The 24996-nt window shown below is 38.4% G+C and overlaps 2 protein-coding genes across 2 annotated transcripts; one reads left to right on the forward strand and one right to left on the reverse strand.

Annotated features, from left to right (window-relative positions):
• Positions 1-114: 114 nt before the first annotated feature.
• On the reverse strand, positions 115-19108 carry LOC134657540 (wolframin). Its single transcript, XM_063513115.1, has 11 exons — positions 18858-19108; positions 17893-17997; positions 16065-16164; positions 12255-12374; positions 10400-10509; positions 8549-8653; positions 6471-7657; positions 5099-5282; positions 3459-3636; positions 1113-1235; positions 115-475 (listed from the first exon to the last, which is right to left on the reverse strand). The coding sequence occupies exons 1-11, from the start codon at positions 18889-18891 to the stop codon at positions 115-117; spliced, it is 2607 nt and encodes an 868-aa protein (XP_063369185.1). The 5' UTR covers positions 18892-19108.
• Positions 19109-20979: 1871 nt separating this feature from the next.
• On the forward strand, positions 20980-22592 carry LOC134657379 (protein SHQ1 homolog). The gene has a single exon (XM_063512920.1). It carries the CDS (start codon positions 21075-21077, stop codon positions 22470-22472), a length of 1398 nt encoding a protein of 465 aa, XP_063368990.1. The 5' UTR covers positions 20980-21074; the 3' UTR covers positions 22473-22592.
• The last annotated feature ends 2404 nt before the right edge of the window (positions 22593-24996 follow it).

Consider the following 24996-nt stretch of genomic DNA (forward strand, 5'->3'; position numbering starts at 1 on the left):
GTATTCCACCTGTCCAATTTCTTTTTCCAATGTGCATTGCGTCTCACTCGCTCATTAAGCAAAATATGAGACGCAAATACACATTGGACAGATGGAATATCATCCACAGATAAACTATTTAAACACAACGATAGGATTAAACAAGAAATTCAACACATTTTTACTCGACACGATACAATCGTTCGTAATAGTCTTAAATAGTTCCGAGAACTTACTCATAGATGGCGTTTTAGAGCTAATACTACCTCTAGCGTCCTTGCAGTCTAGGCATTTGAGTTCGTAGCCTAGGACTTTAAGGTTTTTAGAGCCTATGTTGAAGTCTAGATTGGAGAGGACGCCCCGGAACCGGATGCGCTCGTTGGAGTGAAGGAGACGGGTGAAGTTGGTGAAATGGTGGTCGTAAATGAGGTTAATTTCCGCTTGGCGCGCTAGTAGGCCGGTGGTTTCCATTAGGACTGTTATATCGTATGTGTATCTGTAAATAAATGTTGTGTGTGGATATTACATCAGTTTCTATTGTACGCATAATTTTTCACATTATGCTTTGAAAAACGAAAATTAGAAGCGCCTAATGTAATACTTGCGAGTTAAAGAATCACAAAATCGAAAAAGTTGAAAAACCAGAGTGAAATCTTTTCAAACTTCTTGCTTTTTTAGCTTTTTGTACCGTGGAGCTGATCTGATGATGGAGACAGGAGGTGGCCATAGGAACTCTGTGATAAAACAACCCAACCTAATTATGTTTCGGGTTTTTAGAATTGTCTCGATGAGTATTAGTTGTCCGTGGAAAGAAAAGTACAGTCAGCGATAATAATTAATAAATAAGTAAGCACATAGATATAATACATATGGACATAAACATATATAAATACATAATTATAATAAATATTATTAGAAATTAAGACTAGGGAATAAGTCCCCGCTCTACCTAGTTAATAAAATCTTAAATATTAAAGATTGTAACTAGGTTTTAGAAATTGTAATTCTATTATTATTTGAAATAAACAGATTTAATAAAAAAATAAAAATAAAAGCTTGTACCAAAAATGAAATTTTTGCCTGAAACTTATTTTTTTTGGAGGAAATAACATGTATTTTCTATTTTTACTTACTCGTTGAACCTGTTCAGGTGGCACATCTTCCCGCTGTGCCGCGCCGCGTTGCGCACGAACAGGCATTCCTTCACGGAGCCCTCGCTCTGGCATAGAGTTGTATATTCTTCGCCGTAGTAACATCTGAAACAACGTTCAACATTGGTATAGTTTGTAGCTTTCTAATAGAGCCCGAAGGCTAATCCTATTGTCTATTGTTAAGTAAAACCGCTCGTGCCACAACCACCTGCATAAAAATCGGTACTTCGGTTACTGAGTGCCGGCGAGTCGAACGCTACAAAACCAGTCTAAAATGTGTCATCGAGATGCGTAACAAAGGCGCGTTATCGGAGAGCGCACCTACACTGGTTTTTTGAGCGTTGGACTAGCCCGCGCTCAGGTGCCAAATAGAATAATTAGGACCCTTTTTTGCAGGTAAGTAGCACGTGCGGTTTTACTGAACAATAGACAATAGGATAAGCCTTCGGGCTCTACTAGAAAGCTACAAACTATAATAAACATTTTCTTTGGTCTGACTCAAACACACATTAGTAGGAGAGCAGACTGCAAAATTTCGTACCGACTTGATACCGTGATGACCAGAAATCGGACAAATTTGCGACATTGCTCGCTATAATGTGGACAAGACTCCGAAATTGATTAAATAATTAATCATTTAATTATTTTAATTAATTTTTTACTTGAGATTTAATTTTGGTCCCTCGTCAATAAATAGCACTTAAATATATTATTGATATAAAAAAATGAGTACCTACAGAAAATTTGGAAAACATACTGATTAATTTCTTTAATAAAACAGTATAAGCAATCTTTGTGTTTTTTATTGATTAGGAATCAAAATTAAACCTCAGGTAAGAAATTAATTAAATGATTAATTATTTAATCAATTTTGGAGTCATGTCCACATTATTGCGAGCAATGTCGCAAATTTGTCCGATCTCTGGTGATGACATGCACAATGGTTTCCCATAAAAGTGATGCTAAGTTCGAATTGAAGTCTGTCACGGCAGACTTGCCGAAAATTGTTGAGCATTAGGGCTCATTTAGACGGCGCGCGAACTCGTATACGATTTGAGTTACACTGCGGACTATTGAGGTTACATCAATTCAGCCGACCGATCAAATGACGCAATGTAATGAAACTCGCATGCGCGTTCTCGCACCGTCTAAACGAGCCCTTAAAAGTTTTAGTTTGCCGCGACATTTATTGTCAACTAGCAGAACTGATAATGTCCGCTACTTGACGCTAGATGTCGCACTACGAAATAACGCGCGTTTTGGTAATAAAACTGATGTATGGAGTTACCAGTTCTTTACTTATATTTATCTATGGTATAATTTACCTAAATAACTCGTGTAAGAACGCCGGCAACCACGAAGCGAAGTCTTCCCACCTTCAAAATTTCAACCGAACCTCTTTAACATACTTAACCCTCCCAGTTGAAGTGGTCTGTCTAACACGGAATACATCTGTGTGGTCGCCATGTTGGATTCTGAACTAGTCTGCTCAATTTGCCAGTTGGAAAAGGCGCGAAATCAAAATTACTACACAAGATCGCAACTTCCGAGTCAGAAAAAGGTGCGAAAATTACTATGGAACATCCCAGCTTGGCGCCTACATTTTTCAAATGGCCGCCTTTTTAACTGACAAATTGGTTCGTAAAACTATTTTTACCTGAATAACTCTTGTAAGAACGCCGGCAACCACGAAGCGAAGTCGTCCCACCGGTTGGTGACGGATTTCAACCGAACCTCTTTAACATAGCCATCCCAGTTGAAGTGGTCTGTCTAACACGGAATACATCTGTGTGGTCGCCATGTTGGATTCTGGACTAGTCTGCTCAATTTGCCAGTTGGAAAAGGCGCGAAATCAAAATTACTACGCAAGATCGCAACTTCCGAGTCAGAAAAAGGTGCGAAAATTACTATGGAACATCCCAGCTTGGCGCCTACATTTTTCAAATTGGCCGCCTTTTTCCCTGACAAATTGGTTCGTAAAACTATATTTACCTGAATAACTCTTGTAAGAACGCCGGCAACCACGAAGCGAAGTCGTCCCACCGGTTGGTGACGGATTTCAACCGAACCTCTTTAACATAGCCCTCCCAGTTGAAGTGGTCTGTCTAAGACGGAATACATCTGTGTGGTCGCCATGTTGGATTCTGAACTAGTCTGCTCAATTTGCCAGTTGGAAAAGGCGCGAAATTCAAAATTACTACGCAAGATCGCAACTTCCGAGTCAGAAAAAGGTGCGAAAATTACTATGGAACATCCCAGCTTGGCGCCTACATTTTTTAAATTGGCCGCCTTTTTAACTGACAAATTGGTTCGTAAAACTATATTTACCTGAATAACTCTTGTAAGAACGCCGGCAACCACGAAGCGAAGTCGTCCCACCGGTTGGTGACGGATTTCAACCGAACCTCTTTAACATAGCCATCCCAGTTGACGTGGGCTCCGTCTAACACGGAACACTTCAACTGTGTGGCCGCCATGTTGGATTCTAGCCAGGACGGTGAATTACCTGTAACAGAAAAACGACTGTCAAGTTATACCGTGTATTTCAAGTAACACGAGCAAATAATTAAACCATATACTTACCTATTGTATTTCTCAAACGATACAACTTTTGACTAACAACTGTAAAAAAATTATGATATCTTTAGATTTTCTCTTTTTCACACAAATTAAATATTTTTTCAATGTACGCTGTAATCAGTGTCTCTGCCGTTGCCTGTCACGCTGTACGTTTTAGAATAAACTTAGTGTAATAAAAATCAAAACATAAGTTATTTTTAAAGGTCTTAACAAATGTTGGCCAGTTTGAGGAGTTTAATTTAATTTATTGCCCCTGGGCAACATCCTGTATATTTATCTAGAAGGTCTGTCTCTGCCTTAAGACCAAGCTAACTGGGCAGCGATTTTGATAGCACAGACTGCAAGTGCTATTCTAAACGTCAAACTTCTATGAAATTATGACGTTTAAAATAACACTTGCACAGTTTGTACTAGTGTTGAGTTGCTCACTCGTGAGGCACCTCATTTGTACCACTCATTTTGTTAATTTGTCGCAGTACTTCGTACCGCAAAAATGTATTACTTCACTCCTCTATTCATTTTACTCGATTCTAAAATTATCTTTCTCCTAAAAGTTCTATTCTTAACCTCCAGAATTGCACTCCAATTAAATGTTACTATTTATTTATTTTTAGAGGAAGTGATGAATACATAAATATGTATATACATTAAATATTTTTGTTGCCGTTGGAATTAATGGAATAGTCGACGCTGAAAATATGCTAGTACCTAACCTCATTTGAAGTAAGACATTGTAACACCTCATTTTAGAAAATGAGGTACTCATACAAACTCATTTTAAATTGATGTCCTACCAATCACTAGTTTGTACTATCAAAATCGCTGCTGAGTTAGCTTGGTCTTAAGAGCCAACAGGAGTGGTCATTTCTCCATACAAACGTACTCGACTGTTTCCTCCGTGGGTTTTGAAGCTAGAGCAATGATTTTTTCAACACAGATTAATATTGTCAATATCTGTGTCTGACCGTTTTGCTTTTTTTGATATTTTTGTTTGATATTTTTAAGGCGCTAGAGCCCTTCAAAAATGGCCAAAATGGCCTAATTGACTATGCCGCAATGAGAGGGGTGCTATTTAAAACTGACACAATTAGTCAAAAAAGCAAAACGGTCCGACACAGATAATGTCATAATCATTTAGATTTCCAAATTTGGTTACGATTGGTTAAGTTTTGGAGGAGGAAACAGTCGAGTACGAAACCTCGATTTTTGATATTTTTACGCAGGATTTTTCGCCTTGTCCTTATCGCACTAGTTTTAGGAGCCGCTTCCGTTAGCGAGACGGGTATATTTACCTAAAATATTTAAATCTTAGCTCCTGTTGGCTCTTAAGGGCGTCCGCATCGGGTGAGCGGGCTAATGAAAAATAGTACGAGCAACGCGTTACTTACATTGCGTATAATAGTCCTCCCAGTTCACATGGTATGCACTATCTACGTATTCAAAGTCGTTTTTCAAAAGATTCTTTATGGCAGCCTTATCGCCCAGCATTTCTACTAGGCCGGGTAACCCGTCGTCTTGGATATTCGAGAACTGGTTGCCGAAGTATATTAGGGTGATGATCCCGAAAAGGAGCTGAAAGGAATAATTATTTTTAAATATAACTAAAGTCTATTTTTTTATTCGGTAGACTAAAATGACATTTCATAGCAGGGATCGGAACCGGTTTTTTGCAAAAACTTAGAAATAACCATATTTTCCGAATTATTTTATACTCGAAATGTATGACTCAGTTGTGTCTTTAGGTTACGACTTCGTATTATTAGATTGCTCAATTAGAAATGAAGTAATTAGCAAAGAACGAAAAAATACCGTTTCCGTTACCATACAAAAAATACCGGTATCCGATCCCTGTTTCATAGTATGAAATGACATATTATGTTCATACTATGAACTGTCATTTCAGTCTACCGAATAAAAAAATAGACTTTAGGTTGGTCATCAACCACCTCCGGTTAAAACTGGGGGTAAGGTAATAATTTGAAGAGTTTACGTTTAAATGCAAATGTATTCGGTTACCGCGATAGTTATTCATGAAATAAAACTATGCTACTATTTAGTCCGTTTCCATAGTTATATTTAAATGAAAATTTAATTATATCTTAGGCGGTTGTACCGACGGAAAGTTCGCAAAATTGTGAGATTCATATGATACGAGAACTAATTTTTAGGGTTCCGTACCCAAAGGGTAAAAACGGGACCCTATTACTAAGACTCCGCTGTCCGTCCGTCCGTCCGTCCGTCTGTCACCAGACTGTATCTCACGAACCGTGATAGCTAGACAGTTGAAAATTTCACAGATGATGTATTTCTGTTGCCGCTATAACAACAAATACTAAAAACAGAATAAAATAAAGATTTAAGTGGGGCTCCCATACAACAAACGTGATTTTTGACCGAAGTTAAGCAACGTCGGGCGGGGTCAGTACTTGGATGGGTGACCGTGTTTTTGCTTGTTTTGCTTTATTTTTTGTTGATGGTGCGGAACCCTCCGTGCGCGAGTCCGACTCGCACTTGGCCGGTTTTTTTGCATTACCTATATGGAAACTTTCTTGTGGAATTTCTACGAGTTACAGATGACTTTTCAAACTTTTTGAAACTTGTACACCCGTCATACAGATTGCCCTTTTGAACGCTATAACTATTATATAATATAACATACGATAGTAAACTTTATTGAAATGCATGACGGTTCATTTTAAACTGTAACCGTTGACGGCTATTGCCTACGGTGACAGTCAAAAGCTTAAATAAAATACTTACCTGAAATGGCGTGACGAACTTTTTCGTAGTCTCCATTTTTGCCAACAAACAGGTCACAACCAAACTAACAAGGAACCCAACCACTATCGACGCCGCATAGAACATTCTGGATATCGTTATATACTGCATACACGCAAATATAGGCAAAGTTAACGTAATTACCCCAATCAAAGGTAAAAACAAGAATGAACATACGAGCCCTAACGTACCCCGGATAAGACCATACGTGGTACAACCATGGGAACACATTATAAACATCTGCAACCAACTCAAGGTCACGCAATGTGGTAATGTATATTTGAAAAAACCTTGCCAATTACTCCGTTTAGCCATAAAGAATAATATAACAGGGATGAGTAGAGAAAAGAACATTCGAGCGTTCAAGCAAAATTCAATGCTATTACCAAGGATATAGAATGGATAATTGGAAATATGGAGATCCAAAAAGCGCCAACCCTGATGAACCACAGTATCTTTTTCATATGGATATTTAGCCAACACATTTATACCAAAAGACAGTAATGCTAAGAGATCTGGGTAAGGACTACCGTTTGTACCGAAAGATAGTAAAGACAGAAACATTAGAGTGAATGATAACACGCAGAATTCAGAAAAAGGTACCCATTGAGTAGCTATAAAAGGATATAGGAACAAATTAATAAATAACGCGAAGAAAAACTGCAGAAACGGTCCCAGATTATTTCTAACAAACAGATTCTCAGATTCGTCCGGTTGCAGATTCCCATCGCTGTATCTCAAAAATAGTCCGGACCATTTTCGAAAATCGATAAACTGTCTTTTGGCGTGTAACATTTTGAATGTACATATTACCATCGCCACGAAACTAATATAATATAGGACCAGTGGTACCAAATGGTATAAACTATCGGTGCTAACTGATAGATAGGCTATTAAGACTAAAGATAATTCAATATTGGATAGTCTAAATGTAAATGAACCGAAGTAATATAATAATTTCAAGTATAAAACTTGTATGAAGACTATGGGATGGAGGAATGCTTGTTGTAAGAGGGGAACATGATCTAGTGATTTGACACTAGGGTCTGTCAAAGTGAGTTCGTAGCTGACGAGTGGAAGTTCGCCTTGACAGTAGTCAACGGCGGCGGTGACGAGGTTGTCAACTGTCAAGTTGCGGATTACTGCGTTATTGCAGGGGTCTTCGTAATCTGAAACCAAAATACAAGGTTATTTTACAAGCTTTTACCGTTTAGGCGTTGGAAATGCGATTTTGCTCACTGTTTTTAAGTAGCAAAGTACCCTTGTTCGAGCTGCTGAGGTGAAAAATACAGGGTGGATTTTCCTTTTGGGTCAGTGAGGGCAGCTACCAGATCCCGTGCTGCTACGAGAAAACGGTCTTAGAAGACCTTCCCTCAATTTCAAATTAATGAAGATTGTCTTTTACAGATTTTGAAAAAAAAAACATACAGGGTGCGAGAAAAAGGTCATTTTTGACAAACAAAAGAAAACGTGAAATTTAATTCACATTTTTCTATCTGCCCAATCAGTCCTGTTACATTTAAGGATCATAATACTGTATGAAGACATTGCTGTAAGACTGATGGGCGAGATAGAAAATCGTGAATAAAATTTCTCGTTTTCTCCATAGTAAATGTATGAAAAAAGTTTTTATTAATTTGTGGCTTTTTAGTACACTATCGAAAGTTGACCCCTAGGAAACTATTGATACTGGATAGGAATGGAATCGATTGGCATACAAAAATAGCATGTGAAAAATAAAAGTTTTCATTTTCATACAAATTGTATGGGAAAAGTTTTCCTCCATTTGTGGCTTTTCTAGCCGGAATTTTTTTTGCTTCCATACAAGCTTTTGATCCTCAATAGGAATGGGATCGATTAGCATAAAAAAAAAAGTTTATCAAAAATGACCTTTTTCTCGCACCCTGTATGTTTTTTTCAAAATCTGTAAAAGCCAATCTTCATTAATTTGAAATCGAGAGAAGGTCTTCTAAGACCGTTTTCTTGTAGCAGCACGGGATCTGGTAGCTGCCCTCACTGACCCAATAAGAAAATCCACCCTGTATATTGTTTCTCCTTACCTTCGTCAGTAATAGGGTGCGTCCTGATGGTTCCGTTGGGAACGTCTCCGTCCCCGTGTTGTGAAGGTTCTAAGGCGTGTCCTCCGTCTAACGCGGGGTCTTCTTCTATAAATAGAAAACCACATTACCAATATTTTTTAGGGTTCCGTACCCAAAGGGTAAAAACGGGACCCTATTACTAAGACTCCGCTGTCCGTCCGTCCGTCCGTCCGTCTGTCACCAGGCTGTATCTCACGAACCGTGATAGCTAGACAGTTGAAATTTTCACAGATGATGTATTTCTGTTGCCGCTATAACAACAAATACTAAAAACAGAATAAAATAAAGATTTAAGTGGGGCTCCCATACAACAAACGTGATTTTTGACCGAAGTTAAGCAACGTCGGGCGGGGTCAGTACTTGGATGGGTGACCGTTTTTTTGCTTGTTTTGCTCTATTTTTTGTTGATGGTGCGGAACCCTCCGTGCGCGAGTCGGACTCGCACTTGGCCGGTTTTTTATCATTAGGAAACGTTAGGATATTTACTAGTGGTAGAAGAATGGCTGTCAAAATCTTTGAACACGGGGCGGTGGAAGGTGCCCCTTACTCTGGGCGTTTAATGTGATCTAAATAATTGTAGAAAAAGTTAAGAAATTAGCATGAGCGGATCGAAGAATTCAGGATTGTTTCGTTCGAGCAATGTGTATTCAAACTTTAATTTTAGTGATTGTACACTTTTTTTTCGTTTGTCATTCATCGTTACTTCTGTTTTATTCGTTTCCTCAAAGGTTAACTGGAAGAGATCCCATACAGGGATAAGTTCGCCTTTGTTGTATTTAATTTACTCTGTAACGGTGTTTCTCGTGTTTTTATATTTTATACATACATAGCTAAGGCTTAGGAAATAATTAATTTAACATATATGTACAGTCATACATTTTCATTTTAATTTCATTTCATAAACGTTTGCACATGTCATAATGCTGACGGCTGATCATTTTGGAGATGCAGCTACACTACAGGTATGCTAATTTTGACCCAGAGGTTTAACACATTCATTGCCACCCAGCCAAACAAGACATCCGCGCCAGGCCACAAAAATTTCTTTATATAAAACTGTAGTACCACGATCCAGACTATCGGGTCGTCCGGCCTGGGAACGAAATCATAAAATACCCGTCGGGTTTTCGACACTGAATGTGTTAAATCTTCGATCAACACGGGCTTCCGACAGGTCGGAAGGGATAGGCCCAAGCGATATCTTGACATTCAAATCATTCTGCCATTTTTCGCGGGGGGGGAACGTGCACACAGTCGCACTTCTCACACACTTGCATACAAAATCCAATCTGTAATGACGACACAAATACATAGAAAATGACACCCTACACAGACAAATCTTGCACACCTCGATCTGTTTTTGTGTACGGACGAGTCACAAGTGTCACAACACGCACACTAACACATTTTCGTCAAGAGATGAGAAGTCGGATTTGTCGCTCGACCGATCCGCAATTTGTACTGGGCGAGAAAAATCGATAAATCCAGCAATTACTTGAGACTAAAATATAATAATTGTGTTTAAATATAATTAAACGTATGACATGTAAAAAAAATATTACGTGTGAAATATAACACCTTCTTTTTGTAAATTTGATGTCCCCGACCTCTTTTTACAACAAAAAACCGAGCAATTAGGCATTTTTTCTGCTGCCGTGTTCACTCGCGCGTCTGGACTCGGTCTAGTTAAAAATCCGAGCGCAACTAGTTTTATTACCCGCGCTAGATCAGTTGATCTTGTACCTCGGCAGAGGGGAAATAGTGCGAATGCCGCATCCCTTCCGTGTTGATCGAAGTGTTAAATTGTCCCACCTGGCGAGTCATCGTCAGCACTGTCATCCTTTTGCAGCGTGGTGTTGCAGATCTCTCGGATGCGTCTCTCTAGTTGCGCTGTCGTTATGTACTCCTCGCCGTTTGATAAACTGCAAATAAGGGCTCATTTGGGCGGTTTTTTTGTTGTCCCCTACACTTTTTTTTCAAATTTGGGATTTTTTATGTTATTTATACTCAGAATCACGAGCTCTTTCTATCCTAATAGGAGAAAAAAACTGTCCTAAGGTTTTTATTTCCATTCCGTCACCATTTTTCATAGACTTTGTATGGCGGTCGCGAAATGGAAAGATCGAAAAATGTACGGAAATTTTGGGACACTTTTTTTCTCCTATTAGGATAGAAAGAGCTCGTGATTCTGAGTAGAAATAATATAAAAAATCCCAAATTTGAAAAAAAAAAAGTGTAGGGGACAACAAAAAAAAAACGCCCATTTAGACGGCGCGCGAACTCGTATACGATTTTAGTTACATTGCGGTTACTTTGGTTTTGAATGATTCACGGCACAGAATAGGAATAATAAATAGTACTAGGTACAGAAGATTCACTCTCTAACAAAACGCGTTTATTACGACAGATAAGACCGCTAAGTGGCGCAAGCGCGAGCAGGCGTCCGTTCCGTAGCGGTGCGCGGCAACTACTATGGCTAGACACCAAAATTGGTGTGGGCCGCGTGTACTTGTAGCGACGCGACGAAATCGCGAAGTGAGCCACGCCTGTTCACGGTTAGGCTGCTTACAGACGAGCGACAGTACACGACACACTGTCGGCGACGGTCGCTGACGACCGCCTGCGACGGCTATCGGCGACGGTCGGTGACTGTCGGCGACGGTCGGTGACTGTCGGCGACGGTCGGTGATAGCTGTCGCGGCGTCGCTCTTGTGTCACAGCACGCAGTCTTCGATGTGTAGTTCAAGAAAGAGCACGTACTTTCTTTTTCAAAATGAGTAATGACGATTTTGATGCTGATGCATTATTGTTTAAAGAAAATACGTGCTATCTCTTGAACTACATATCGACAACTGCGTGCTGTGACACAAGAGCGACGCCGCGACAGCTATCACCGACCGTCGCCGACCGTCGCCGATAGCCGTCGCAGGCGGTCGTCAGCGACCGTCGGCGACCGTCGCCGACAGTGTGTCGCGTACTGTCGCTCGTCTGTAAGCAGCCTCAGTTTCACTAGACTTATATCGACCGGGATATGAACCGTGATTACCTTTTGTATTGTTTTCGAGCTCCCGATATTTCGACGCAGTTACATGCATATTGTTTACCCGTGAACAAGAATCGTGATAGCTAGACAGTTGAAAATTTCACAGATGATGTATATCTGTTGCCGCTATAACAACAAATACTAAAAAGTACGGAACCCTCGGTGGGCGAGTCAGACTCGCACTTGTTTTTTTTTAGAAATAAGTGAACGTGTTGAGAGAAAGCAATGAGGAAGAAATAGTATCCGACCGAAACATGTTTATTTTCGGCTATGGCTCTAGGTTCCACCGAAACCGAAACTTCTGTAGATTTGTTAAAATCGTTAAAAAAAAATGTCGTAAATCCGCTTTTATACACATATTAAGACTGCGTCGACAGTCCAGTGGCGCCATCATTATGTAAATTTGTGTTTTCTAATAAACCAATTAACTCCTGTATACCTACTCTATACTCGTTCCCCAACTTTTGGTCTTTGTCACATAGTTTAGTTTCATAGCACGAAGTACCATTTCGCAAGTTTCGGCCGTTTTTTGGGCGAAAACGAAACTACGGCCGAATAACGATTTTTTGGCCGAAACTGGCCGAAACCGAATCTTCGGTCGGACACTAGAAAGAGAAGGTTTACCTCGCAAACAGGTCTCTGGCAGCTTTCCTAGCTACGGTCTCCTGTCGGCTCGCGGCGAGGCAAGACTTAGCGCGGACTATCGCTGCGCTGTCCTCCTCTATCACACCGCTGCGGATGCACCTGCGAAAGAGACAAATATATTATAGTCAAATGAAACTATACTTTAGGGGGTACCTGCCTCATTAACATCTTAGCATATTCGTTAAACTCCTGCAGAATTAAACGCTGAGATGTAAGTACTATGTGAGAGAACCTGTGAATCCTTGTATTATGGTCGACAATGCGTTTGTGACACCGCTTGAATTGCAACCGTCTATATGCTGTGGTGGCCGCTGACCATCAGACGGAACGTACGCTTGTTGCCAACACGATCTTTATAAAGATGTATTAACAAAAATATGTAGTAGGTAGATAAGGATTACCAACTTATAAGAATTACCAAAAATATCTTACACTTTAGCTCGCAGTTCATCGCGGACTTTTTCGAAATTACGTTTCCAGTTCTCGAAGTAAATTGAATCATTCATTTATATATACCATTAAAAAAGATCAAGAAAACTAGTCCTTCTCTTTTAAAATTACGTTAGACTGATTTAAGTATGCGTATCTACTAACGCTGGTACTAATTCATGAATTCACAGAACATGGGATAGAATATGTCCTAAATTTTATGAAAATTGGTAAAAAATGTGTCAAAAGTACGTGAGAAGCAGTTTTAGTCGATACACAATCTTAACTTTCGTGAGCAGGCGAGACAATTTTTATAGCCCTAGATGGTTATAATAATAATTTCAGTATTGATCAGTGTGATGTCCGAATGACGAAGTTTTCAAACAAATTTTGTTTTAATATCGATTATAGGCACTATTAAAACTTAAAACCTTGAAATATATTCTTTTACGCGACTAAACTAGAAATTATCACTACGAAGAAAACACGTCTATCGCGTAAAAGGTATAAGTAAAGATAAACTACTGCCTACTGGAATGTTTGTATGTTTGTTTTATTGTTCCGCTAACAACAACAAACTTACTTCATACTATTGTGGCTCAGTCACATGGAATTTGTTTGATATTTGTGTTTGTTCATCGCTCGGTCATTTATTTTTGATGATATGGCATATTGATAAGACGTTGACAGTTATATTTTTATAGGCTAGGTACCAGTATTGTTTAGTATGAGGTTTAAGTTATATTTTGAAGATTATAGAGGTTTTTTTTTGAAGTGAAAACTTCTTTAGCGGCGCTGTGCACTTTTTGCTTTTTGTGGCTTGGAGGATATAATCAAACGGAGACGCCATGTCTGTAATTTTCTGTACAAAACAGTCTGCCGATTTTTGCGGGGGAGGGGAACGTCAAATGTATGCGTAACGTAAAAATAGCCATGTCAGATAAACGTCAGTCCATACATTGTGTATGACCGTTGGCCGCCTATTTTCGACAGAGGGGAAAGCCTGTTAATGGCTACTCCGTTTAGTTGTATCCTCCAAGTTTTGTGGCATAGAATTAGAATAGACAAGAACAACTGTCAATCTTCAAAAGTGCGACCAAAAATGAAATGCAAGCGTGTGCGTAAATTGTCTATGTGAGATCAAAAATAGTGATGTCATGTTACAACATATTAATAATCTGTCGGTGTTTGATTGCTTTATCGACTACTTTTTCAAATGTGTTATTTTAAACGTTAAAATTCTACGACATTATGATGTATAAACTAACACCTGCACTGCGTGTGCTATCAAAATCGTTACAGCCTTATCTTAGTCTAACTCTTACTGTGTTGGAAAGTGAAGTTTAAATTTACTGCTAAACATCTGCACCTTCAAAAAGGGTATAACAATCGTTATTATTTGAAGTCGGTTATAAAGGTTAATATCTTAATTATGTCTTGTGAAGAAATGATTACATAGTTATTAATATACCGATAAGTTATCGATACTGTCATCTGAACATTTTGTCAAGCCCTAGCGTAAAGTAACAGTTTATGTTTTTACACAAAATATTTTAAATTATTGAGTAATATGATAAAATATTAGCACACAAAGGAAGAAAAACTTATAATCAACTGTATAAACCGGCTTCTTACACTTTTTATGCTGTTAATTTGACGAAATATCGTTAAGAAAATTTCGCTCGGAATATCATTATTCCTCTGAAATGAGTATTTGCTAGGTTTATTTGGCCCCGTGACACTGAAATCCGGCACACTACAAGACACTATCTTCATTGTATTACTTTATCAAATAGTTTTCTTCCGAATTTGTGTATATTTTTCAAATTGAAAATTACAGTGATACGCTCTTGGCCGTCCGCGGCCGTCGTCAAACTCAAAAATGGTCACGTTTTCTCATTTGTAGTCTGACTCTTTCGCACTCATGCGATATTCATATACGTGATGGCTTCCCTTTCGCACACTTCAGCTGTCTGTCAAGCGCGAGCGCGAGAATGACAAGTCTGTGTTTTGTGGGGAAAAAATGTTAAACTCGAGACAGCGTAAGACGATCACGTGACCGTAAGACGGTCACGTGACCGTCTTACGGATTACGTCTTTACGGATCGAAAAACTTACATGTAGTGAGTTTCGCTCTAACTGACCTGCTAGCATGAGTTGCGTTCTCGCGCGCAACTCCATACATCAAGCGCGACTTCAAGTATGAACTCGCGCGCGAGAACGCGACTTATGCTAGACCGCCTGGTATTAATATAACTAGAGTACTAACAGTGATGTGCTTAGGGGTTTCAAGGAATTAACGCTAACACTAGATGGCGTTAACCTCAATTATAGATAGTGCATTTTGCACTAGTCATTGAGTTTTCACTTCTGCCGGCACTCCCTGAGTGCAACCCGTTGTTTTTTTATACCTTTGCCGGTGGCAGATCATAAGAAAAGACAGAACGTGAAATTTCTAGCAAGTTCGTTTTTCGGCTAGCGTTTTTTGATTTATACAAGTCTAATGTTTCTAAATCTATTACAACTTAAATGAAAAATGCCTAGATCATTATCATTCAAAATCAAAATCAAATCAAAAACTGAGTTGGGTTACGGCACGGTTTAGGGTAGGTACGGAATGGTATGTTACAAATAAGTTCAGAATCTATTGTATTGTGAATAATTTTATGTACCTAGTAGTAATAATTCGTTAATATGTCTTTGATTTTGCAAACTATTCATTTTGAAATGGTTCAGCCTATTGTTATATGTGGGTAGGTTATTTTTAAGGCACAATATTATAAGGATTTATTGCCAATCGATCAGCCGGGCTAGCACATGATTGGCGCGACAGTATCTCGCGGCAGGCGTGGCTCACTCCGCGATTTCGTCGCTTTGCTACAGGTAGCTAAAAGTACATCCGTTCCGCCCCAATTTTGGGGAAAGCCATAAGCCGCGCGTGGCGCTGTCGCCACCTAGCGGCCATATCTGTGCTGATCTTAACAGACGCGTTTTGTTAGAGAGTGAGTCTTCTGTACTTAGTATTATTATTATTTATTCTGTGCTCGCGGCGAGGTAGACTACCCGTCCTTCTTTTATTAACATAGAAAAATACGGGTAGTCTATATCGCCGCGAGATACTGTCGCGCCAATCATGTGCTAGGGGCGCAGTTATTAAGATTTATTATTATTAAGCAGAAATTTCAAAATGGCGTATTTAGATTCATAATTCAGTGATCAGTGCACCCTTGATAAACTCTTTTAAAAACAAACTCGATGAACACTTTTGTAGACTACAAAACACAAGTGGACATTGATGTGCACGTATCAGCTTTAAGCTGCCTGTGCATTCACATATAATAATAATAATAATTGGTTTACCTGCGCAACATCCTCCTGGCCTCAGGGTGCGCCTGTTCCGTGGCACAGATCAGCCATTCTAGGGCCTGCTTGAAATTTGACACCTTATCAGCTTCAAGTTCTGAAACAAAAGTTTCGGGTACAAAGGAGTTTCCATGTCAACTGAAATATGCCACTCCAGACCAGCTATGATCATGATAGCTGATCATGGTCGCATTTTTATCACCTGTCATGCTATCATAGACTAGGAATCCTCTATACGGAGTTTAGAGCAATTATTTAATGAAACCGATGCTGCCAAAAATACTGGGGTGCGGGGGACGAGGTGAGCGAGTCCCGTGCCGTGATTGGTCCGTTCAAAGACACGGACGTCACACAAAGACACTGACTCGAAAATGGAGTAAAACTACCGTATATTTGTGGCAGAGGGGGTAGCGCTACTATGTTTAGTCTAGAGGATGTCTTGCTGATGTCTTGTCAGTGCATGCTATGCGTCACTTTCCCACTTACATATTTGTTAGAACGTGACAGCCATGGTGACAAATGATAAAGAGCCGGCCATCTTAGACCTACAGGATTTCATAATGTGAGATGTGTCTGCTCTATTTACGGTCACGATTTCAAATGAAACATACAGATGTAGTGCATAATTATTTTCCATCGTATTTTCACGGAAAAGTAAGAGCGTGTGTTGCTATTTCAGTCAGTCTCGGTACAGAAAGTACTGAGGTTGACTGAAGTCGCATGACAAATACGAACGATTCCGACAAAATACGATGGAAAACCATTATGCACTACATCTGTACACAATTGTGTATAAATATTTTCATCATATGGGGCATTATCTATGAAAAGGGACCTTATTGTCGATGGCGCTTACGCCGCACAACGTCGCGCGGCATTGTACTTATATCGGGGCATCGTTAATAATGGCGTAAGCGCCATCGACAATAAGGTCCCTTTTCATTGATAACGTCACATATTATCCCTCATTATTTAACATGCATTTAGGAGGTGTTTAGCAACATCCACTGCAAGATGACAACTGAACTCATATAGAGTATCAGATTTTTTTCAGAATCAGCATGGTCAGGTTTTTTTTTTCAATTTCACTGATAAATTGACTGCATAATGACAACATGCATAATGAAAAATTCCTACCCATTTTATAAATAAAAATATAAACGTTGTACAACCCAAACAAAAAAAAGCGGCCAAGTGCGAGTCGGACTCGCCCATGAAGGGTTCCGTATTTAGGCGATTTATGACGTATAAAAAATAAACTACTTACTAGATCTCGCTCAAACCAATTTTTGGTGGAAGTTTACATGGTAATCTACATCATATATTTTTTTTAGTTTTATCATTCTCTTATTTTAGAAGTTACAGGGGGGGGGACACACATTTTACCACTTTGGAAGTGTCTCTCGCGCAAACTATTCAGTTTAGAAAAAAATGATATTAGAAACCTCAATATCATTTTTGAAGACCTATCCATAGATACCCCACACGTATGGGTTTGATGAAAAAAAAATTTTTGAGTTTCAGTTCGAAGTATGGGGAACCCCAAAAATTTATTGTTTTTTTTCTATTTTTGTGTGAAAATCTTAATGCGGTTCACAGAATACATCTACTTACCAAGTTTCAACAGTATAGTTCTTATAGTTTCGGAGAAAAGTGGCTGTGACATACGGACGGACAGACAGACGGACAGACGGACAGACAGACAGACAGACATGACGAATCTATAAGGGTTCCGTTTTTTGCCATTTGGCTACGGAACCCTAAAAATGTAAGTAGGTACCTATTTAATTTTATCAATTAGTTTTTAGGCTATGTTAAGTCATACCACATTTTTCCTCCAACAGTTGTTTAGCGAGAACTACTTGTGACTCGGCACAGCCGTCCTCGGCCAGCTGGTTCCGGAGCCTTCTGAGGGACCCTTGTGGACCATCTGAAACAAATTAAATAGCAAAAAGTACTCATTTCTTTATAGCAAATATCTAAACTTTTTGTAGAGCCAATTCATCCCTACTAACAAAATGGAAAGAGAGTGAAACATGCTAAGCGATTTTTTACTTCAAAAACAATAGTGACCCATTTTGATTTGAGTTTTGTGGCTCTAATACAGGGGGGGTGTATCTGGTGGCTGCTGTTAAGGCTGAACATCTGGAGCCTGGCTTCCACGGGCCGGATTGGAATGCTGTTGACGGGCCGGATTAGAACGCTTCGCGGACCGGGGTTTGGAAAGCCCTGCTCTAATATATACTTAGTTTGGCCAGGGACTGTCTCATTTCATAGATATAGAGAGTCATACTGTCTTTGTCTTACACTAGTACTAGCACTCAAGAAAAAGGGATGAGTATAGTCTTTTTGTTCTTATTTACTGACATATGGGTTTGGCAATATTTGATGGTGACAGTACCCATGCCAAGTAACAGACTACTTAACTGCATTATCCTCATGAATTATGCTGGAATAGTATACAACCTTAGATATATATTAGATTCTCTATATTTTAGCTTAGTACTTTAGGATTAACTAAAACAGAATTCAGTGCGCAGTAATTTAATTTCAGAATAAGGAAGTAGGTTATAATTACCTACAGTCAAAAGAGAATAATCTAGACCTCCGTACAAGGTCACTATTTTGGACAAACTATAAAAATTTTGTAAATTAGTCATAATAAAATGCCGCTTACATTAGAAATTGCAATAAACCAGGATTGTGTTGCGTTTCACAAGAATCAAAACAAGTTGTTTCTTAAATTGATCAAATACATGTGTCTATAAAATTGAAACATTTTCTACTTACCATGAATATACCAACGTTTACGACCCGGTGGCATTACTGAACACTAAATATTATTTTTTCCGTCCCGTTTATAGTATAAATAATCATTAAAGTAGGTTTTACAAATATAAACACTTTTAATTTATCATCAAAATATTCCGATGTTTTGATTCCGTCACACGAATTCGCCAATTTTTATTTTGACTGTCAAAATCAGACATTCGCGACCGACGTTAAATTTTTGCATTTTGCAAACATTTTGTTTGTAACTTTTGAGCTACCTAAGATCGAAGTGAATTATTTGAAATGAACTTAATTAACAAACACGTACATTAAAATGACTGAGCTTATTAGGTGAAAGATGTTTCACTCCTACGCGATACGCCTACGCATATCAAAATAGAGAAGGAAAGTGTTCTGAGAATGAATTAAAATTAGAAACTCCCTAAAATACAAAAATATCTCCACCTTCGGCATCCTGTGTGGGATTGTCAAGTTGTTTATTTCTGTTTTTAGTTTTTCGGCATTCGTTACTTTTAGTTTGAGATTGTATTACCAATTACAATAAAGAAACGAAACGCTAGTCGCCTGGGAACACCCTCGTACAATGTTAAAGTACGATCTATGAGATTGATGCATGTACGGCAACATGACGGAACTATGATATGATGACTTTAAGTTTTGAAAACTATCACAATAAAAAAATGCAATGACAAAATGTAAGTATTTTTATTTTATATTTTTTCGTCTAGTTTCTCTTATCTAAAAAAACAAAAGCTATAGTCCGTCAAACAAATCTTGTCAGTAGCAATGTAAAGCAAACTAAAGTAGGGCAACACTCAAAGAGCAGTATTGCGCTAAGAAAAGCAGCAATGTACATCGAACCAAAAGATTTTTTTTCCGCTGAGCGCGCCCTGCGTACGTCAATTCAAATTGTCACTCGCGGTTTATTGAAAAAAATTGAAACGGACGGACAATTTAAAAGCGATGTTAAAACAATGTTAATCAAAATGATGAACAAATTTGAAGATATCAAAAACTATCGTAGTGCTTATATTCTCTTTGTTCCCTATCTATGTCTTCTAAGTTTACTAAAATAAAATCATATCAAAATGCAGATAATTAGATAGTGCATATATTTGTTATTTACAATATAATATGCCACTTGTTAATGTAAATTAGTGTACTCTTCTGGATGAATATGACATACCTGTGTAATTTTTTTGATTGGTATATATTGTACAATAGGATTACATATTAAAAATAAAACAACTGATATTTGGGTGTTTATTTAATTTAAAGGTAAATAAGATAAGGGTCACTTTAGCTTACACTATAATTCAGGTCATTAATTGAAAAAATATAATGAAGTTACCAATGTTACCGGGTCACTTCAACCAAGCATAATACTCTGTAAATAGTATTCTATTGCATCTTTGTAAATAGTCACAACTGATTGCTGAAAATATTAGACATGTGGGCCTATGGACGGTTTCCAGGACACAATTTATGGTCTTGTTGGATAGATTTAGGCATACGTTTTAATTTTATTTATGTCTTTTAACCCTAAAACAAAAAAACTGAACATAATCTTAAAAGTTCGAAAGAGTTCTTCCAGTATGTACTTGTCATAACCTCAATTTTTAGTAATGTTTACCATCAACGAGCATGATTGTACATTGTAGACCCCTTAGCTTTGCTTATTCTTATTTAATATATTGGTATTTAATGGTGACAGTAGAAATATCTCTTGAAACAGAAACGATTCAGAATGAAAACCAAATGAAAACAAATAAGGTGACGGCTGTCGTTCACGATCCACATTCCACAGATAAAACACAGATGACACGCATTTTGGAATTATTCGAACACAGTGTTGCTAACCCGCGATTTTTCAAATTTGCCGCCTTTTACTACTGACAAGATTTGGTTGACGGACTTTAATACGATAGGAGGGTTAAACAAGGTTTTCATTCCGTTATGTTGGTTGTATGAACTGTAATTCATTTTGTTTTACTGACTACGAAGAGTACGAAGATCAATAACTTCAAATGTCAATGTCATTCCTGCAGTTCTGTCAAAAGTGTCAAAAAAAAAGCATTGAATTGAAGCACATTGAAGACTTAAAGTGAGGCACTCGGTTTTCGTATAACGAAATACCAATATGTGTGTGAATATTGTGAAAACAAAGAACATACTGAACTAAAACACTACTAAATTTAATTAATCGTCATCAAAATGTTGACTCCACGGTTCAAATTAACGCAAGATGACAACCACGTGTATATCACCGTGCATGCACCATATACAAACATTGGAGACACGGAAATCGACGTAGACGGTGAGAATTTTCTATTCGTATCCAGCCCTTACTTCTTGCGCCTTCGTCTCCCTGGCAAGATTATTGAAAATGACCACTCTAAAGGTTCGTACACTTGCGATTCGGGAGATTTTCTCCTTACGTTTGACAAAGAAAATCCAGGTGAAAACTTCGAGAATTTAGACATGATTACTAGTCTACTCGCTCCAAAAGACATTCCTGACCTTAATCCCGATTTAGTGGAAGTTCTTGAGGAGGATGGCATCACAATTGATGACAGTGTTGATAATGATAATGGCAACAATTACTCGTACGGGTTTGCAGATAAAATAACCACAGAATTTCATGAAATTGGTAGTGAGTTCCCTCAAATATTTGAGCTTAAAAACCCTGAAACTGTGCCTAAAGATGAGCGAAATGGTTTAAGAGTAGAATATGAAGATAGTAAATTTTCATCGGATCATTATTTAGCTGATTTCTTTGACGAGGAACTGATTGGTCCGTATTTAACAGGAAAATTGTATTGGAATAATCCAGATTTCGATAAAGATGCAGACTTCAATGAACAAGAAGTAGGTATTCTTAAGGAATTGCCAAATAAACACTATCTGTTTAATAAAAACGAGCACAGACAAGTTTTGCTTGGACTAGTTGACATTTTGTACGGATATTGTTACGACAAAAGGACAACTATGAATGACAGTAACGTTGAGTCAAGCTGGACTATAAACAAGCTATCATCAACGTTAAGCTGGTTTTGCTCATTTAACGAAACAAAGCAAGTGTTAATAGCTTGCTACAGAAGGGCACTGATATTCCCAATTTTCAGAAACTTTGAACTTTGCAATAAAGTTAAAAACGACCTTGCGTCACTCTTCCGAAAGGGTAAGAAAATTATAATTAAATGTATGATTGAAATACACCAAATGTTTAACAACAGTAATGATGCCCGTTACATATTGAACCAACTTTATATAAAGGATTATTTAGTGTTTCTACAAAAATGCAGGAGTGAGGAATTTACAGAGTTATTTAATAACATAGCTAATGTTGAAATCATGAAACGTGACTTAGACCTGGAGCTTGAAGAGTTAGAGGCAGCAGCACACATGGTCCAGCAGGATGAGATAGAAGTATTGGAGAATGAGATGGCAATACGCATGGCCTCTATGTCATTACTAGGCTTGAACAAAAACAATGAAAGTTATGATGATGAAAGTGATGACGACAGTGACTCATCATCATCATCTGACTCTAGCAGCACTGAGTCCTCCGAGGATCCGTCAGATCTGGATTCTGATGATGATCCGTCCTGACTCTACTTCGACTCCTAGGAGTTGTCCGGCCAAGGCCTTTAAGGTCTTGCCATAAAAAGACTGAATAGATAAGATACAGTGAAGGGGAATGTAGGATAGGACAATGAAAATTGAAAGAAACTTCAATTTGAAGGGTACACGGAAAGAACATTTCTAGTCACTCTGACAACATTTTGAGTTATCGCGGTTTGAAAGGAAAGAAAAAAAGTAGTTTTATTTATAATTACAGAGGTAACAGAAGCTGTAACTAATAGTTATTTGACAGCCCTACATTTTGAGATTAAAATCTCATTTTCCAAAAAAAGTGACTAGACATGTTCTTTCCGTGTACCCTTCATTTAACCCGCCAACTCCCACGTGTGTGACGTCACCATAAGCGTTTTGGCTCAAATTAGAGCCCTTGGGATCTGACAGGTCTCTGTTTCAAAGTTGTTCAGACATTTACGATCGCCATAGTGAATATTTTACATAGTTGTTGCAATCACAAATGAATGTTAAGGTGCATTGTGATAATTTCGAAAGTGGGGTAATATAACAATATTGAAAATGACAAATATCTATTCAACTAGAAGCACTGTACTGTAGCAACTGTACGCAAGATGCCTTGGTAAGCATTGCAGTAGCATAAGTGTTGCTTAAGTATAAAGTGCCTCTGGTTTTATAAATAAATCAATTAATATTATAGGACATTCCTACATAGATTGACTAAGTCCCACAGTAAGCTCAAGAAGGCTTGTGTTGTCGGTACTCAGACAACGATATATAAAATATATATATTTATAGATTGTCATTTTCGAAAATGTGCAAACACTTTTGAAGTTAATTCAAAGCACCTTACTTGTGCCATGTAAATGTTATTCTTGAAATGTGTTAATGAATGTTTCAGTGTTATAGTAAGACAATATTATTAGATATTTTTTAAGCAATTCATATTTACCCAAAACTGATATGGGCCTAAATACAAAACGATTACTTTTGAACCAACATTATAGTGTAAAATTTAATATCATTATTTATTTCAAAAAGCAAAACCTTACCATACAAAAGGCAGTTTTAATGCAGAGAGGCATTCTCTACCAGTCATGTTAGTAAGATTGGTGCACCACATTTTTATACAAACATTTGAAAATATCTTTTGATGTTAAACATCAGCTAAATTAGTTAATTTTCTTCCAATATAAGTTAAAAAACCGGCCAAGTGCGAGTCGGACTCGCGCACGGAGGGTTCCGCACCATCAACAAAAAATAGAGCAAAACAAGCAAAAAAACGATCACCCATCCAAGTACTGACCCCGCCCGACGTTGCTTAACTTCGGTCAACAATCACGTTTGTTGTATGAGAGCCCCACTTAAATCTTTATTTTGTTCTGTTTTTAGTATTTGTTGTTATACAACAACATAAATACATCATCTGTGAAAATTTCAACTGTCTAGCTATCACGGTTCGTGAGATACAGCCTGGTGACAGACGGACGGACGGACGGACGGACGGACGGACAGCGGAGTCTTAGTAATAGGGTCCCGTTTTTACCCTTTGGGTACGGAACCCTAAAAATTATTAATTTTATATTTAGATATCAGTATAGATAGAGACCCTATACTGATATCTAAATATAAAATTAATAATTTTTTGCACAAATACTTGTGAATTAAATATTTATGTCCAATATAGATGTAAATATATTATTACACTATTTACATAATTATTACGTGATTGTAAAAACCTTGAATCTTTTCTGTAAATTTACTAAATACAACTATGTGATGTTATTTGTAGTATATATACCTAATCGAATGTACTATGGAAAATAAATGTTTAGATCGAAAACATTTTTTTTTCTTTGAACTACTTATGTCGTGAGTGATTGAGTGACTCATGTCACGTATCACGCTAATAAGGACCTTTACACTACATATGGTGCTATTTCCCTTTCCGTGCGTATGTCGAAAGTTTATAGTGCCATATGTACTGTAAATCGTTGTACACTCGGTTTAGACTCTCGCGCGAGCCACGAGACGAGCCGCGAGCCGCGCCACGAGACGCGAGTCCACCGCTTACAGTCGGGTTCGTCTTGTCATTCGATTATAAACCTTATGCCGTGCTGTTAGTGTTTAAATTATATTAGCTCGACGAGCTTGCGAGCCACGAGACGAGCCGCGAGCCCACCGCTTACACTCGCGTCTCGTGGCGCGGCTCGCGGCTCGTCTCGTGGCTCGCGCGAGAGTCTAATCTGCCTAGTACGATACACGTGCGAGTAGCAACACACGCGGTTATCACGCTTGTGCGGATCGGCATGCCGCTCTGCACGAGTGAGACAGCGACGTATATGGCGTGGGCGATTGACGCCGCGCTCAGGAGACGCTAGCGTGGCGTCTTTCTTTGACTTGTAAAGGCTTCGTCACACAGGCGCGTTTTGTGGGCGGCGCGTGAGCATACATATAAAACACTCACGCGCCGCCCGGAAAACGCGCCTGTGTGACGAAGCCTTAAGATTATAATAATAGACAACTACTATAGAAGTTT

Source organism: Cydia amplana, chromosome 20 (assembly GCF_948474715.1).
Source record: "Cydia amplana chromosome 20, ilCydAmpl1.1, whole genome shotgun sequence".
NCBI classification, from domain to species: domain Eukaryota; kingdom Metazoa; phylum Arthropoda; class Insecta; order Lepidoptera; family Tortricidae; genus Cydia; species Cydia amplana.